This window comes from Rhinichthys klamathensis, unplaced genomic scaffold (assembly GCF_029890125.1).
Source record: "Rhinichthys klamathensis goyatoka isolate OS25496 unplaced genomic scaffold, OSU_Roscu_1.1 h1tg000054l_1, whole genome shotgun sequence".
NCBI classification, from domain to species: Eukaryota; Metazoa; Chordata; class Actinopteri; order Cypriniformes; family Leuciscidae; genus Rhinichthys; species Rhinichthys klamathensis.
In genome coordinates, this window is record NW_026606599.1 from 25,001 (window position 1) to 43,493 (window position 18,493).

General features: G+C 48.3%; 1 protein-coding gene across 1 annotated transcript in view; it reads right to left on the reverse strand.

Moving 5' to 3' along the window:
* Nucleotides 1-18,493, reverse strand: part of LOC130083203 (Fanconi anemia group A protein) — a gene marked incomplete at its 3' end in the record, with an annotated part of 37,426 nt that overhangs the window by 12,829 nt on the left and 6,104 nt on the right. Inside the window, exons 3-16 of the mRNA XM_056248273.1 lie at nucleotides 16,278-16,341; nucleotides 16,034-16,173; nucleotides 15,851-15,946; nucleotides 14,588-14,655; nucleotides 14,390-14,496; nucleotides 13,285-13,377; nucleotides 12,439-12,493; nucleotides 3,212-3,324; nucleotides 2,856-2,932; nucleotides 2,122-2,263; nucleotides 1,249-1,382; nucleotides 281-391; nucleotides 111-206; nucleotides 1-28 (exon numbers count right to left, since the gene is read on the reverse strand). The exon at nucleotides 1-28 is cut by the window's left edge and continues 32 nt beyond it. Coding sequence (XP_056104248.1) covers nucleotides 1-28; nucleotides 111-206; nucleotides 281-391; nucleotides 1,249-1,382; nucleotides 2,122-2,263; nucleotides 2,856-2,932; nucleotides 3,212-3,324; nucleotides 12,439-12,493; nucleotides 13,285-13,377; nucleotides 14,390-14,496; nucleotides 14,588-14,655; nucleotides 15,851-15,946; nucleotides 16,034-16,173; nucleotides 16,278-16,341 — 1,324 coding nt within the window. The remainder of the gene's footprint in view (nucleotides 29-110; nucleotides 207-280; nucleotides 392-1,248; nucleotides 1,383-2,121; nucleotides 2,264-2,855; nucleotides 2,933-3,211; nucleotides 3,325-12,438; nucleotides 12,494-13,284; nucleotides 13,378-14,389; nucleotides 14,497-14,587; nucleotides 14,656-15,850; nucleotides 15,947-16,033; nucleotides 16,174-16,277; nucleotides 16,342-18,493) is intronic.

The window sequence follows — 18,493 nt, forward strand, 5'->3', positions numbered from 1 at the left end:
CGAAGATGCCCGTCTCCTCCAGCGACACCTGCACACACACACACACACACACACCCGGTCAGTCCCGCAGAAGCACACCTCCACCTCCACTGGACGAGGCGCTCTCAGACCTTCAGATCCCTCAGGCGTGTCCTGGCGAGCGTCACGTACTCCTGCAGCAGAGAGCGGTACTTCCCCCCGAAGAACGGCGGATGCATGACGTGGACCTGGAGAACACATCACACCCGCTGTCACGCTCAGGGCATCGGCACGGGGACTCTCGGACCGCAGAGACACTCACCTTCAGATACTGGGGGCGCTCAAAGGGAACCAGATCTGACAGGAACTTCAGGAGGAACAGTGTGGACTTCTTGCTTTTAGCGTGGAAACTGCTAGATCCCCCAAACGACAGCTGACAAAGAAGATCACCCTCAGGTTAACCAGAAACACACAACATCAGAACTCATTTAACCCTGGTGAAGGGTTGAAAATGACTGGCCTTTTAAATTGCATGTAAATCTCACTATGAAATCACCAAATATAGTATTTAATCTTTTTATCAACGTGTTTTCTTTCAATTAGCACAGGTTTTGTATTTCTCAGTGGATCTGACTCATCCACCTCAGTTTATGCGTGAAATAAGGTTTTCCTTTTCACCTAAAACTACTAAGATCAATCAAAACAACATACTAAACATGTGCTATGTGAAAGAAACTCGACTTAATCCAATGCAATAACAGCATAGCGAGAGATTTAGAAGCCGGTCATTTGTGCCTGGGAACACCACAAGTATAACAAGGTGGGAAAAACCCCAAAAAGTACAAGAATTATCAAGAAATATTGGGAAGTTGTATGGAAGCTGGTTTCCGCCACAGAATAAACGATAAAAAAAGGTAATTGCAACTTTTTTCCCCTCACAATTGCAAGTTTACATCTCGAAATTCCGACTTTATTTCTCAGATTTGCGTGTTATAAAGTCAGAATTGTGAGAGAAAAAAAGTCCGTTTTTATCTTGCAATTCTGACTTTACAACAGAATTGCGACTTTATAACAATTTTATAATAATTTGCGTTTGTGACTTAATGTCTCGCAAATCTGAGAAATAAAGTCGGAATTGCGAGATGTAAACTTGCAATTGAACCCTAACTATACCCTGTGTGACCAAAGTCAGACAGTTTTAGTCCAATATGATAATCCTCTCAAATTGGCGGGAACACAACACAACATCCTGAGGGTTTAGCGCGCGAGTGCTGGTAGCGGACGACTGACCTTAAACCAGTCGCTGTATGAGGGGAAGACGGCGGGGCCCTCGAGAGACGCCTGACGGGACAGCAGGAACAGCGAGACCATCTTCTCCACATCACAGCTGTGACACGAGGACCTCAGCATCCGGGAGAGCAGATCTGAACACACACACACACACACACGGGGGTCAGGACTCCCTCAGCAGCCGGGACAGCAGATCTGAACACACACACACACACACACGGGGGTCAGGACTCCCTCAGCAGCCGGGACAGCAGATCTGAACACACACACACACACACACACACACAGGGGTCAGGACTCCCTCAGCATCCGGGAGAGCAGATCTGAACACACACACACACACAGGGGTCAAGACTCCCTCAGCAGCCGGGACAGCAGATCTGAACACACACACACAGGGGTCAGGACTCCCTCAGCAGCCGGGACAGCAGATCTGAACACACACACGCACACACACACACACGCACACACACACACACAGGGGTCAGGACTCCCTCAGCAGCCGGGACAGCAGATCTGAACACACACACACACACACACACGGGTCAGGACTCCCTCAGCAGCCGGGACAGCAGATCTGAACACACACACACACACACACACACAGGGGTCAGGACTCCCTCAGCATCCGGGACAGCAGATCTGAACACACACACACACACAGGGGTCAGGACTCCCTCAGCAGCCGGGACAGCAGATCTGAACACACACACACACACAGGGGTCAGGACTCCCTCAGCAGCCGGGACAGCAGATCTGAACACACACAGGGGTCAGGAGCTGTACAGCTGAAGAGCTGTGTGTGTGTGTGTGTGTGTGTGTGTGTGTGTGTGTGTGTGTGTGTGTGTGTGTGTGTGTGTGTGTGTGTGGTACCTGTGAGGCGGCTCTGTGTCTGCGCATCATGAACCAGCAGGTGAGACACACACGACAGCACGTGACGCCAGTTCACCTCGTGTGTCTCTAACACTCGCTGCAGCTGATCCAACACACACTCCACGCTGAAGACAACACAGATCTGACACACACACACACACACACACACACACAGGATGGAATCTGATCAGATGTCAAGGTTTTCATCGTTCATCAGCAGGAAAACACACATGATTTGTGAATCCAGAGCTATTGTGGCGTCATCATTATGGCTGTGGTGTGGACTCTGCTATTCCCTTACAGTTTAATATCTTTACTGTTTTCATCCTTGGTGTTTCTCTTTCCTATAAACACATTTACTACAGGAAATTTAGATTTCAAAACAAAGCAACTTAGAAGGAAAAGGAAACCCAAGTGAGGCCGTCACACTGAATCTCTGAGACGAGCAGAACACCTTCATGTAAAGATATATAGATAAATGTGTGTGTTGCTTATGTCTCAGCAGATTCAATGATCACTGGAAGTTAAACCTCTTCCTCTGGTGACTCTTCATGCTGTTCAACGGCAGTGTGTGTGTGTGTGTGTGTGTGTGTGTGTGTGTGTGTGTGTGTGTGTGTGTGTGTGTGTGTGTGTGTGTGTGTAAAGAGACAGATCTGATCTCAATGAGCTTGTGAAGGCACATGACACGTCATGGATAAGCTCAGGTTCCTCTGTGTTCATGTAGAGTCGCTTACCTTGCAGAAAAGAGCCGTCAGTAACGGAAGGGTTTTAGCAAAGCTCCATTCACTCTGTGTGGCGATGGCATCCGACACTACACAAATCACAATCACACACACATCAGACAGCCGTACAGGTGATCACACACACACACACAGAACAGAGATCTCTCCTCCTCTTTCTCCAGTGACTTTATGACGGAGTCGTTGAAACAATCACTTGACTGATTAGTTTCTGAAACTCATCCTGTACTGGCAGAACCGACATGCTTTCACTCGTGCACTCTTCACACAGCAGTGATCTGCCCTTCACTATTGCAAAACTAGGAGGCCGAATATTGAAGCAGGAAAGTGAAATCTGCCTGAAGTCTCACCTTTAAAGACGGGTTGGTGTGTGAGAACGCGCATGAGCGAGTGTGTGAAGAACCGCTGCAATGTGTCTTCAGACACACACACACCGAACACTGAGGCATCGAACACCTGAACCCTGGATCACAACACACATGAGGATCATCACACAGGACACACACACCAGTGTAACACACATGAGGATCATCACACAGGAGACACACACCAGTGTAACACACATGAGGATCATCACACAGGACACACACACCAGTGTAACACACATGAGGATCATCACACAGGACACACACACCAGTGTAACACACATGAGGATCATCACACAGGACACACACACCAGTGTAACACACATGAGGATCATCACACAGGAGACACACACACCAGTGTAACACACATGAGGATCATCACACAGGACACACACACCAGTGTAACACACATGAGGATCATCACACAGGACACACACCAGTGTAACACACATGAGGATCATCACACAGGACACACACACCAGTGTAACACACATGAGGATCATCATACAGGACACACACCAGTGTAACACACATGAGGATCATCACACAGGACACACACACCAGTGTAACACACATGAGGATCATCACACAGGAGACACACACCAGTGTAACACACATGAGGATCATCACACAGGAGACACACCAGTGTAACACACATGAGGATCATCACACAGGACACACACACCAGTGTAACACACATGAGGATCATCACACAGGAGACACACACCAGTGTAACACACATGAGGATCATCACACAGGAGACACACACACCAGTGTAACACACATGAGGATCATCACACAGGAGACACACACCAGTGTAACACACATGAGGATCATCACACAGGAGACACACACCAGTGTAACACACATGAGGATCATCACACAGGAGACACACACACCAGTGTAACACACATGAGGATCATCACACAGGACACACACACCAGTGTAACACACATGAGGATCATCACACAGGAGACACACACCAGTGTAACACACATGAGGATCATCACACAGGAGACACACACACCAGTGTAACACACATGAGGATCATCACACAGGACACACACCAGTGTAACACACATGAGGATCATCACACAGGACACACACACCAGTGTAACACACATGAGGATCATCACACAGGAGACACACACCAGTGTAACACACATGAGGATCATCACACAGGACACACACACCAGTGTAACACACATGAGGATCATCACACAGGAGACACACACACCAGTGTAACACACATGAGGATCATCACACAGGACACACACACCAGTGTAACACACATGAGGATCATCACACAGGAGACACACACCAGTGTAACACACATGAGGATCATCACACAGGACACACACACCAGTGTAACACACATGAGGATCATCACACAGGACACACACACCAGTGTAACACACATGAGGATCATCACACAGGAGACACACACACCAGTGTAACACACATGAGGATCATCACACAGGAGACACACACACCAGTGTAACACACATGAGGATCATCACACAGGACACACACACCAGTGTAACACACATGAGGATCATCACACAGGAGACACACACCAGTGTAACACACATGAGGATCATCACACAGGACACACACACCAGTGTAACACACATGAGGATCATCACACAGGACACACACACCAGTGTAACACACATGAGGATCATCACACAGGAGACACACACCAGTGTAACACACATGAGGATCATCACACAGGAGACACACACCAGTGTAACACACATGAGGATCATCATACAGGAGACACACACCAGTGTAACACACATGAGGATCATCACACAGGAGACACACACCAGTGTAACACACATGAGGATCATCACACAGGAGACACACACCAGTGTAACACACATGAGGATCATCACACAGGAGACACACACCAGTGTAACACACATGAGGATCATCACACAGGACACACACACCAGTGTAACACACATGAGGATCATCACACAGGAGACACACACCAGTGTAACACACATGAGGATCATCACACAGGACACACACCAGTGTAACACACATGAGGATCATCACACAGGACACACACCAGTGTAACACACATGAGGATCATCACACAGGACACACACCAGTGTAACACACATGAGGATCATCACACAGGACACACACCAGTGTAACACACATGAGGATCATCACACAGGAGACACACACCAGTGTAACACACATGAGGATCATCACACAGGACACACACACCAGTGTAACACACATGAGGATCATCACACAGGACACACACCAGTGTAACACACATGAGGATCATCACACAGGAGACACACACCAGTGTAACACACATGAGGATCATCACACAGGACACACACACCAGTGTAACACACATGAGGATCATCACACAGGAGACACACACCAGTGTAACACACATGAGGATCATCACACAGGAGACACACACACCAGTGTAACACACATGAGGATCATCACACAGGAGACACACACCAGTGTAACACACATGAGGATCATCACACAGGAGACACACACCAGTGTAACACACATGAGGATCATCACACAGGAGACACACACCAGTGTAACACACATGAGGATCATCACACAGGAGACACACACCAGTGTAACACACATGAGGATCATCACACAGGACACACACACCAGTGTAACACACATGAGGATCATCACACAGGACACACACACCAGTGTAACACACATGAGGATCATCACACAGGACACACACACCAGTGTAACACACATGAGGATCATCACACAGGACACACACACCAGTGTAACACACATGAGGATCATCACACAGGACACACACACCAGTGTAACACACATGAGGATCATCACACAGGAGACACACACCAGTGTAACACACATGAGGATCATCACACAGGACACACACACCAGTGTAACACACATGAGGATCATCACACAGGAGACACACACCAGTGTAACACACATGAGGATCATCACACAGGACACACACACCAGTGTAACACACATGAGGATCATCACACAGGACACACACACCAGTGTAACACACATGAGGATCATCACACAGGACACACACACCAGTGTAACACACATGAGGATCATCACACAGGACACACACACCAGTGTAACACACATGAGGATCATCACACAGGACACACACACCAGTGTAACACACATGAGGATCATCACACAGGACACACACACCAGTGTAACACACATGAGGATCATCACACAGGACACACACACCAGTGTAACACACATGAGGATCATCACACAGGAGACACACACCAGTGTAACACACATGAGGATCATCACACAGGACACACACACCAGTGTAACACACATGAGGATCATCACACAGGACACACACACCAGTGTAACACACATGAGGATCATCACACAGGAGACACACACACCAGTGTAACACACATGAGGATCATCACACAGGAGACACACACCAGTGTAACACACATGAGGATCATCACACAGGAGACACACACCAGTGTAACACACATGAGGATCATCACACAGGACACACACACCAGTGTAACACACATGAGGATCATCACACAGGACACACACACCAGTGTAACACACATGAGGATCATCACACAGGAGACACACACCAGTGTAACACACATGAGGATCATCACACAGGAGACACACACACCAGTGTAACACACATGAGGATCATCACACAGGACACACACACCAGTGTAACACACATGAGGATCATCACACAGGAGACACACACACCAGTGTAACACACATGAGGATCATCACACAGGAGACACACACACCAGTGTAACACACATGAGGATCATCACACAGGACACACACACCAGTGTAACACACATGAGGATCATCACACAGGAGACACACACCAGTGTAACACACATGAGGATCATCACACAGGAGACACACACCAGTGTAACACACATGAGGATCATCACACAGGAGACACACACACCAGTGTAACACACATGAGGATCATCACACAGGAGACACACACACCAGTGTAACACACATGAGGATCATCACACAGGAGACACACACCAGTGTAACACACATGAGGATCATCACACAGGAGACACACACCAGTGTAACACACATGAGGATCATCACACAGGACACACACACCAGTGTAACACACATGAGGATCATCACACAGGAGACACACACCAGTGTAACACACATGAGGATCATCACACAGGAGACACACACACCAGTGTAACACACATGAGGATCATCACACAGGACACACACACCAGTGTAACACACATGAGGATCATCACACAGGAGACACACACCAGTGTAACACACATGAGGATCATCACACAGGAGACACACACCAGTGTAACACACATGAGGATCATCACACAGGAGACACACACACCAGTGTAACACACATGAGGATCATCACACAGGAGACACACACACCAGTGTAACACACATGAGGATCATCACACAGGAGACACACACCAGTGTAACACACATGAGGATCATCACACAGGACACACACACCAGTGTAACACACATGAGGATCATCACACAGGAGACACACACCAGTGTAACACACATGAGGATCATCACACAGGACACACACACCAGTGTAACACACATGAGGATCATCACACAGGAGACACACACCAGTGTAACACACATGAGGATCATCACACAGGACACACACCAGTGTAACACACATGAGGATCATCACACAGGACACACACCAGTGTAACACACATGAGGATCATCACACAGGAGACACACACCAGTGTAACACACATGAGGATCATCACACAGGAGACACACACACCAGTGTAACACACATGAGGATCATCACACAGGACACACACACCAGTGTAACACACATGAGGATCATCACACAGGAGACACACACACCAGTGTAACACACATGAGGATCATCACACAGGACACACACCAGTGTAACACACATGAGGATCATCACACAGGACACACACCAGTGTAACACACATGAGGATCATCACACAGGACACACACACCAGTGTAACACACATGAGGATCATCACACAGGACACACACCAGTGTAACACACATGAGGATCATCACACAGGACACACACACCAGTGTAACACACATGAGGATCATCACACAGGAGACACACACCAGTGTAACACACATGAGGATCATCACACAGGACACACACCAGTGTAACACACATGAGGATCATCACACAGGACACACACCAGTGTAACACACATGAGGATCATCACACAGGACACACACACCAGTGTAACACACATGAGGATCATCACACAGGACACACACACCAGTGTAACACACATGAGGATCATCACACAGGAGACACACACACCAGTGTAACACACATGAGGATCATCACACAGGACACACACACCAGTGTAACACACATGAGGATCATCACACAGGAGACACACACACCAGTGTAACACACATGAGGATCATCACACAGGACACACACACCAGTGTAACACACATGAGGATCATCACACAGGACACACACACCAGTGTAACACACATGAGGATCATCACACAGGAGACACACACACCAGTGTAACACACATGAGGATCATCACACAGGACACACACACCAGTGTAACACACATGAGGATCATCACACAGGACACACACACCAGTGTAACACACATGAGGATCATCACACAGGACACACACACCAGTGTAACACACATGAGGATCATCACACAGGAGACACACACCAGTGTAACACACATGAGGATCATCACACAGGAGACACACACCAGTGTAACACACATGAGGATCATCACACAGGAGACACACACCAGTGTAACACACATGAGGATCATCACACAGGAGACACACACCAGTGTAACACACATGAGGATCATCACACAGGACACACACACCAGTGTAACACACATGAGGATCATCACACAGGAGACACACACCAGTGTAACACACATGAGGATCATCACACAGGACACACACACCAGTGTAACACACATGAGGATCATCACACAGGACACACACACCAGTGTAACACACATGAGGATCATCACACAGGAGACACACACCAGTGTAACACACATGAGGATCATCACACAGGACACACACACCAGTGTAACACACATGAGGATCATCACACAGGACACACACACCAGTGTAACACACATGAGGATCATCACACAGGAGACACACACACCAGTGTAACACACATGAGGATCATCACACAGGAGACACACACACCAGTGTAACACACATGAGGATCATCACACAGGAGACACACACACCAGTGTAACACACATGAGGATCATCACACAGGAGACACACACACCAGTGTAACACACATGAGGATCATCACACAGGAGACACACACCAGTGTAACACACATGAGGATCATCACACAGGAGACACACACCAGTGTAACACACATGAGGATCATCACACAGGACACACACACCAGTGTAACACACATGAGGATCATCACACAGGACACACACACCAGTGTAACACACATGAGGATCATCACACAGGAGACACACACACCAGTGTAACACACATGAGGATCATCACACAGGAGACACACACACCAGTGTAACACACATGAGGATCATCACACAGGAGACACACACACCAGTGTAACACACATGAGGATCATCACACAGGAGACACACACACCAGTGTAACACACATGAGGATCATCACACAGGAGACACACACCAGTGTAACACACATGAGGATCATCACACAGGAGACACACACACCAGTGTAACACACATGAGGATCATCACACAGGAGACACACACACCAGTGTAACACACATGAGGATCATCACACAGGACACACACACCAGTGTAACACACATGAGGATCATCACACAGGACACACACACCAGTGTAACACACATGAGGATCATCACACAGGACACACACACCAGTGTAACACACATGAGGATCATCACACAGGACACACACACCAGTGTAACACACATGAGGATCATCACACAGGACACACACACCAGTGTAACACACATGAGGATCATCACACAGGACACACACACCAGTGTAACACACATGAGGATCATCACACAGGAGACACACACCAGTGTAACACACATGAGGATCATCACACAGGAGACACACACCAGTGTAACACACATGAGGATCATCACACAGGACACACACACCAGTGTAACACACATGAGGATCATCACACAGGACACACACACCAGTGTAACACACATGAGGATCATCACACAGGACACACACACCAGTGTAACACACATGAGGATCATCACACAGGACACACACACCAGTGTAACACACATGAGGATCATCACACAGGACACACACACCAGTGTAACACACATGAGGATCATCACACAGGACACACACACCAGTGTAACACACATGAGGATCATCACACAGGAGACACACACACCAGTGTAACACACATGAGGATCATCACACAGGACACACACACCAGTGTAACACACATGAGGATCATCACACAGGACACACACACCAGTGTAACACACATGAGGATCATCACACAGGAGACACACACCAGTGTAACACACATGAGGATCATCACACAGGACACACACACCAGTGTAACACACATGAGGATCATCACACAGGACACACACACCAGTGTAACACACATGAGGATCATCACACAGGAGACACACACACCAGTGTAACACACATGAGGATCATCACACAGGACACACACACCAGTGTAACACACATGAGGATCATCACACAGGACACACACACCAGTGTAACACACATGAGGATCATCACACAGGAGACACACACCAGTGTAACACACATGAGGATCATCACACAGGACACACACACCAGTGTAACACACATGAGGATCATCACACAGGAGACACACACCAGTGTAACACACATGAGGATCATCACACAGGACACACACACCAGTGTAACACACATGAGGATCATCACACAGGAGACACACACCAGTGTAACACACATGAGGATCATCACACAGGAGACACACACACCAGTGTAACACACATGAGGATCATCACACAGGAGACACACACCAGTGTAACACACATGAGGATCATCACACAGGACACACACACCAGTGTAACACACATGAGGATCATCACACAGGAGACACACACACCAGTGTAACACACATGAGGATCATCACACAGGAGACACACACCAGTGTAACACACATGAGGATCATCACACAGGAGACACACACCAGTGTAACACACATGAGGATCATCACACAGGACACACACACCAGTGTAACACACATGAGGATCATCACACAGGACACACACACCAGTGTAACACACATGAGGATCATCACACAGGAGACACACACCAGTGTAACACACATGAGGATCATCACACAGGACACACACACCAGTGTAACACACATGAGGATCATCACACAGGACACACACACACCAGTGTAACACACATGAGGATCATCACACAGGAGACACACACACCAGTGTAACACACATGAGGATCATCACACAGGACACACACACACCAGTGTAACACACATGAGGATCATCACACAGGAGACACACACACCAGTGTAACACACATGAGGATCATCACACAGGACACACACACACCAGTGTAACACACATGAGGATCATCACACAGGACACACACACACCAGTGTAACACACATGAGGATCATCACACAGGACACACACACCAGTGTAACACACATGAGGAATAATGCAGGAGTCATGCCAAGCCCAACACTGATCCCAGAACGCATTATTGATTTTCAGGGATGAAATATTAATGCATCTGAAACCAGAAATCCAATTTGACTAGCAGCTCTGAAGTGGATGCAGATTTATAAGCAAAGTGTTTTTTTGTAACAAATGTTATTCCTTGTCTTTCCTAAAATGAAGAGAATATCCGTTAAATAAATGTAAAATCCTGGAAAACTAGAGTTTGGGTTTGAAACTTCACCAGTAACATGGAGATTCAGATATAACCCCTGGGTTGCTGGAGACAAATGTGAGTCTTTGAAGAAGCATGAGAAGAAACCCTGTCCCATCCTGACCCCTGACCTCTGACCCCTGAGCCGTAACCCTGTCCCATCCTGACCCCTGACCTCTGACCCCTGAGCCGTAACCCTGTCCCATCCTGACCCCTGACCTCTGACCCCTGAGCCGTTATTGATCAGGCATTTACCAGAGCGCAGCGGCTGACGTCTCCGAGTCTTCATCACTCAGTGTGTCCAGCAGCCCTGGGCAGAAAACACACTCATTATTAGATGGTGCAGAAAAGGTGCATGGAAAATCATTATACACTGATTATTTCATGAGAAACAGAACACACTGCAGGGCACAGGACATAAAGTGCTGCAGCTTAAAGGATTAGTTCCCTTCCGAATTAATTTCCTGATAATTTACTCTCCTTACTTACTACTCTAAGTACGTACTTGCTTTTAATGGTCTTGCTCGAGCTGTGATGCGCCACACATTGCGTAATCAGGCTGAAAGGTCACGCGCGTTCCGGTTCAGAAATGTAGGAAAATCTCATTTTAAATCTAAATATAATCTCCTCCAACTTCAAAATCGCCCGACATCTTTGTTTTACCTTTTATTTAATTATTTTTTTGTAAATGGCGTTTGATTTAGTCTTTGCACGTTGGCTTTATAAACACTGGGTCTGTTCTTACGCCTACGTCCCGCTTGACCTTTCACCCTGATGATGTAATGTGTGTCGCATCACAGCGAGTGCAAGACCAGCATTAGTGGTTAAAAGTATATAAGTGTGTATTGTGTTATAAATGTCCGCTGGTGTGTCTAGATCAGACTCTTATTCCTCGGCTGGATCGTGGCGAAACTTTGAAGCTGCACTGAAACTCACACCTTCGACCCGTCGGCCAAAAACCCTGGAGTGTGTTCCTCAAAAACCTTCATTTGTTTTCGACTGAAGAAAGACAGACATGAACATCTTGGATGCGTGGGGAGAGTGAACGACCAGCTTTCATTCTGAAGTGAACTACTCGTTTAAGACAGAACACAGACTCACAGGTCATCATGGTGTCCAGGATTGAGCCGCAGGTCTCAGAGAGTGTGTGACTGGAGTCTTCAAAGGCCCTCCGCACCAGAACACACACCACAGCTACAACACACACACACACACACACACATCACTGCAGCTCGGCATGATGGGAAACGGGCCCATTGTGCCCAAATGAACAATACAGGGAAACGTTTATCATAAACTGAAACTACGGAAGCTTGTTTCTGCCATCACACACTTGAAACCTGGATGAACAAGGTATTAATATTAAATTATATAACGTTATGTTTCAAAGTGTGTGATATATGAAGGCTTGTTTACTCATTATTTGAACAAGGACTGCATACATATATCTTTATGTGTGACATTCTGTTCTATTATTGGTCTAACTTTATTTAGTGGGCGAGTATGTAGTGCCAGTGGGCGGGGCCTGTCGTACCAGTGGGCGGGCCTCTAGTACCAGTGGGTAGGGTCTCTAGTACCAGTGGGCGGGGCCTCTAGTACCAGTGGGCGGGGCCTCTAGTGCCAGTGGGCGGGGTCTGTAGTGCCAGTGGGCGGGGTCTGTAGTGCCAGTGGGCAGGGCCTGTAGTGCCAGTGGGCGGGCCTGTAGTACCAGTGGGCAGGGCCTGTAGTACCAGTGGGCAGGGCCTGTAGTACCAGTGGGCGGGGCCTGTAGTACCAGTGGGCAGGGGCTATGGTGGAATGATGGGTAACTATTGGTCGATGTCTTGCTCTTGAGAAGGGTTTATGCAAATGTATTTGCCAGAGTGACGTCACAGATCCCAGAATATCAGAACGAGCTGTTTCTGAGATTGATTTAATAACCGTTTATAATGAGGACATTAGTTATCTTGCAGGATGTTTTAATGGTTTAAAGACTTCTTATATGTCAAAAGATCAAGGCAAATTTGATTCCTCATATCACAACCCCTTTAACATCATCCCTTTTAATCTTATTTTGTTTTCCTTTTATTAATTTCTCTATATTTTTGCACTTTTCATTTGGTACGGTTTATTTGTATAATTACACACAATGCTTTGGCAGTTCTGATGTAAAATATGAAATGTAAGCACACTAAACACACAGACAGTGAGAGGAGGAACTTCTTACTGGAGAGAATCTGATGCTGCATCTGCTGTTGATCCGCTGCTGTTGCCATGGAAACACACAGATCTCTGAGCTGCTCCGTGATCCACGAGCTCACCGATGCTGCGTCTCTGATCAGACACATCACATGATCAGCCTGCACGTGTGTGTGTGTGTGTGTGTGTGTGTGTGTGTGAGTGAGTGAGTGTGTGAGTGTGATACCTGTGCAGCAGGAAGTCCAGCGTGAGGATGTTGTGTGTGTGTAGATGATACGTCAGCTCCAGCACAGGCTGTGTGAGCGCAGAAACACAGCTTTAGATAGATAATCTACATTCAACCTGATAAACAAAACAGTAGGGAACACTGGGGAACACGTGAAGAACACTGGGAAAAACTAAGGAACACGGGGGAACACCTGGGGAACACCTGGGGAACACGTGGGGAACACGTGGGGAACACGTGAGGAACACTGGGGAACACCTGGGGAACACCTGGGGAACACCTGGGGAACACCTGGGGAACACTGGGGAACACCTGGGGAACACCTGGGGAACACGTGAGGAACACGTGAGGAACACTGGGGAACACGTGGGGAACACTGGGGAACACCTGGGGAACACGTGGGGAACACCTGGGGAACACCTGGGGAACACGTGAGGAACACCTGGGGAACACGTGGGGAACACCTGGGGAACACCTGGGGAACACCTGGGGAACACGTGAGGAACACGTGAGGAACACTGGGGAACACCTGGGGAACACCTGGGGAACACGTGGGGAACACCTGGGGAACACCTGGGGAACACTGGGGAACACCTGGGGAACACCTGGGGAACACGTGGGGAACACTGGGGAACACCTGGGGAACACCTGGGGAACAACTGGGGAACACCTGGGGAACACGTGAGGAACACTGGGGAACACCTGGGGAACACCTGGGGAACACTGGGGAACACCTGGGGAACACCTGGGGAACACCTGGGGAACAACTGGGGAACAACTGGGGAACACCTGGGGAACACCTGGGGAACACTGGGGAACACCTGGGGAACACCTGGGGAACACGTGAGGAACACCTGGGGAACACCTGGGGAACACGTGAGGAACACTGGGAAAAACTAAGGAACACTGGGGAAACACTGAGGAACACGTGGGGAACATGTTCCCACCTTGTGATCCCACCTTTAACTGGAGGGTGTATATCGTGTATGCCATGTTTTAAAGGAGGCCCGCGGTCTTGGACTGACACCCAAGCCCAACCCCTGTCCCTCACAGAAACACGAGCCAAACACTAGCCTTACATCAAAACATGTTTCGCCCATTTATCAGCCTTTATAACTAATGAGGACCAGTAGAACATACTCACGATATAATGTTTCAATATATAAGTGAAGAGATTTGGCAGACACAATTATAACCACACACACACTCTCACAGAATCACACACACACACACACACACACACACACACACACACACACTCACCTGCAGCTTCCAGTATTCCTGCCAGAAGAGTTCCGGGCTGAATATCCCAGCAGACATCAGTGCTCGAGCAGACTTCACTAACGCACACACATCAGTCTAATGATAAAACACACACATACGTCATGTATGGATATATCCATCAGAATCTGAACCATTTGTATCAGTCAGCATCTTGCAACACACTCTCTGTTCAGCGTTCAGTAGCACACGGTGTGTGTCATCAGTGTGTGAGATCAGATCCCGGATGTTCCCAGACAGAACTGTGACGGCCAGCAGCGCCACTGGAACCTGCATGTGCTCCGATCGGCTCCGCAACTCATCCGCTGATCGACAACACAACACAACATCAGGACAGGCACTCACATCAGCACACACACTGATTACTCAGAGGCGTTAGTGGTAGTGTGTGTATCAGGACGAGTCTTACCCAGAACTGACGACTGCAGATCTTCATATCCGTCACAGCTGAGGTCTCTGATCGGACCATGTGACTGACAAACACAGAATGCACTCTCCATGAAATCACACAATGCTTTTCACTTTATTTCTGTAACATAATACATAAGACAGGTTGTGTGTCGGTGTTGTGTGTCGGTGTGATCTCCAGTGGCAGCTCTGGTGTTGTGTGTCGGTGTTGTGTGTCGGTGTTGTGTGTCAGTGTTGTGTGTCAGTGTTGTGTGTCAGTGTTGTGTGTTCTGTGTCAGTGTTGTGTGTTGGTGTTGTGTGTCGGTGTGATCTCCAGTGGCAGCTCTGGTGTTGTGTGTCGGTGTTGTGTGTCGGTGTTGTGTGTCAGTGTTGTGTGTTCTGTGTCAGTGTTGTGTGTTGGTGTTGTGTGTCGGTGTGATCTCCAGTGGCAGCTCTGGTGTTGTGTGTCGGTGTTGTGTGTCGGTGTTGTGTGTCAGTGTTGTGTGTCAGTGTTGTGTGTTCTGTGTCAGTGTTGTGTGTTGGTGTTGTGTGTCGGTGCAATCTCCAGTGGCAGCTCTGGTGTTGTGTGTCTGTGTTGTGTGTCGGTGTTGTGTGTCAGTGTTGTGTGTCAGTGTTGTGTGTCAGTGTTGTGTGTCAGTGTTGTGTGTTCTGTGTCAGTGTTGTGTGTTGGTGTTGTGTGTCGGTGTGATCTCCAGTGGCAGCTCTGGTGTTGTGTGTCGGTGTTGTGTGTCGGTGTTGTGTGTCAGTGTTGTGTGTCAGTGTTGTGTGTTCTGTGTCAGTGTTGTGTGTTGTGTGTCGGTGTTGTGTGTCAGTGTGATCTCCAGTGGCAGCTCTGGTGTTGTGTGTCGGTGTTGTGTGTCGGTGTGATCTCCAGTGGCAGCTCTGGTGTTGTGTGTCTGTGTTGTGTGTCGGTGTTGTGTGTCAGTGTTGTGTGTCAGTGTTGTGTGTTCTGTGTCAGTGTTGTGTGTTGTGTGTCGGTGTTGTGTGTCAGTGTGATCTCCAGTGGCAGCTCTGGTGTTGTGTGTCGGTGTTGTGTGTCGGTGTTGTGTGTTCTGTGTCAGTGTTGTGTGTTGGTGTTGTGTGTCGGTGTGATCTCCAGTGGCAGCTCTGGTGTTGTGTGTCGGTGTTGTGTGTCGGTGTTGTGTGTCGGTGTTGTGTGTCGGTGTGATCTCCAGTGGCAGCTCTGGTGTTGTGTGTCTGTGTTGTGTGTCGGTGTTGTGTGTCAGTGTTGTGTGTCAGTGTTGTGTGTTCTGTGTCAGTGTTGTGTGTTGTGTGTCGGTGTTGTGTGTCAGTGTGATCTCCAGTGGCAGCTCTGGTGTTGTGTGTCTGTGTTGTGTGTCGGTGTTGTGTGTCAGTGTTGTGTGTCAGTGTTGTGTGTTCTGTGTCAGTGTTGTGTGTTGTGTGTCAGTGTTGTGTGTCAGTGTTGTGTGTCAGTGTTGTGTGTCAGTGTTGTGTGTCAGTGTTGTGTGTCAGTGTTGTGTGTCAGTGTTGTGTGTCAGTGTTGTGTGTTGGTGTGATCTCCAGTGGCAGCTCTGGTGTTGTGTGTCGGTGTTGTGTGTCGGTGTTGTGTGTCGGTGTGATCTCCAGTGGCAGCTCTGGTGTTGTGTGTCGGTGTTGTGTGTCGGTGTTGTGTGTCGTGTGTTGTGTGTCGGTGTTGTGTGTCAGTGTTGTGTGTCGGTGTGATCTCCAGTGGCAGCTCTGGTGTTGTGTGTCGGTGTTGTGTGTCAGTGTTGTGTGTTGTGTGTCGGTGTGATCTCCAGTGGCAGCTCTGGTGTTGTGTGTCGGTGTTGTGTGTCAGTGTTGTGTGTCAGTGTGATCTCCAGTGGCAGCTCTGGTGTTGTGTGTCGGTATTGTGTGTCGGTGTTGTGTGTCGGTGTTGTGTGTCGGTGTTGTGTGTCGTGTGTTGTGTGTCGGTGCTGTGTGTCAGTGTTGTGTGTTGTGTGTCGGTGTGATCTCCAGTGGCAGCTCTGGTGTTGTGTGTCAGTGTTGTGTGTCAGTGTTGTGTGTTGTGTGTCGGTGTGATCTCCAGTAGCAGCTCTGGTGTTGTGTGTCTGTGTTGTGTGTCGGTGTGATCTCCAGTAGCAGCTCTGGTGTTGTGTGTCTGTGTTGTGTGTTGTGTGTCAGTGTTGTGTGTTGTGTGTCGGTGTTGTGTGTCAGTGTTGTGTGTTGTGTGTCGGTGTGATCTCCAGTGGCAGTTGTGGTGTTGTGTATCGGTGT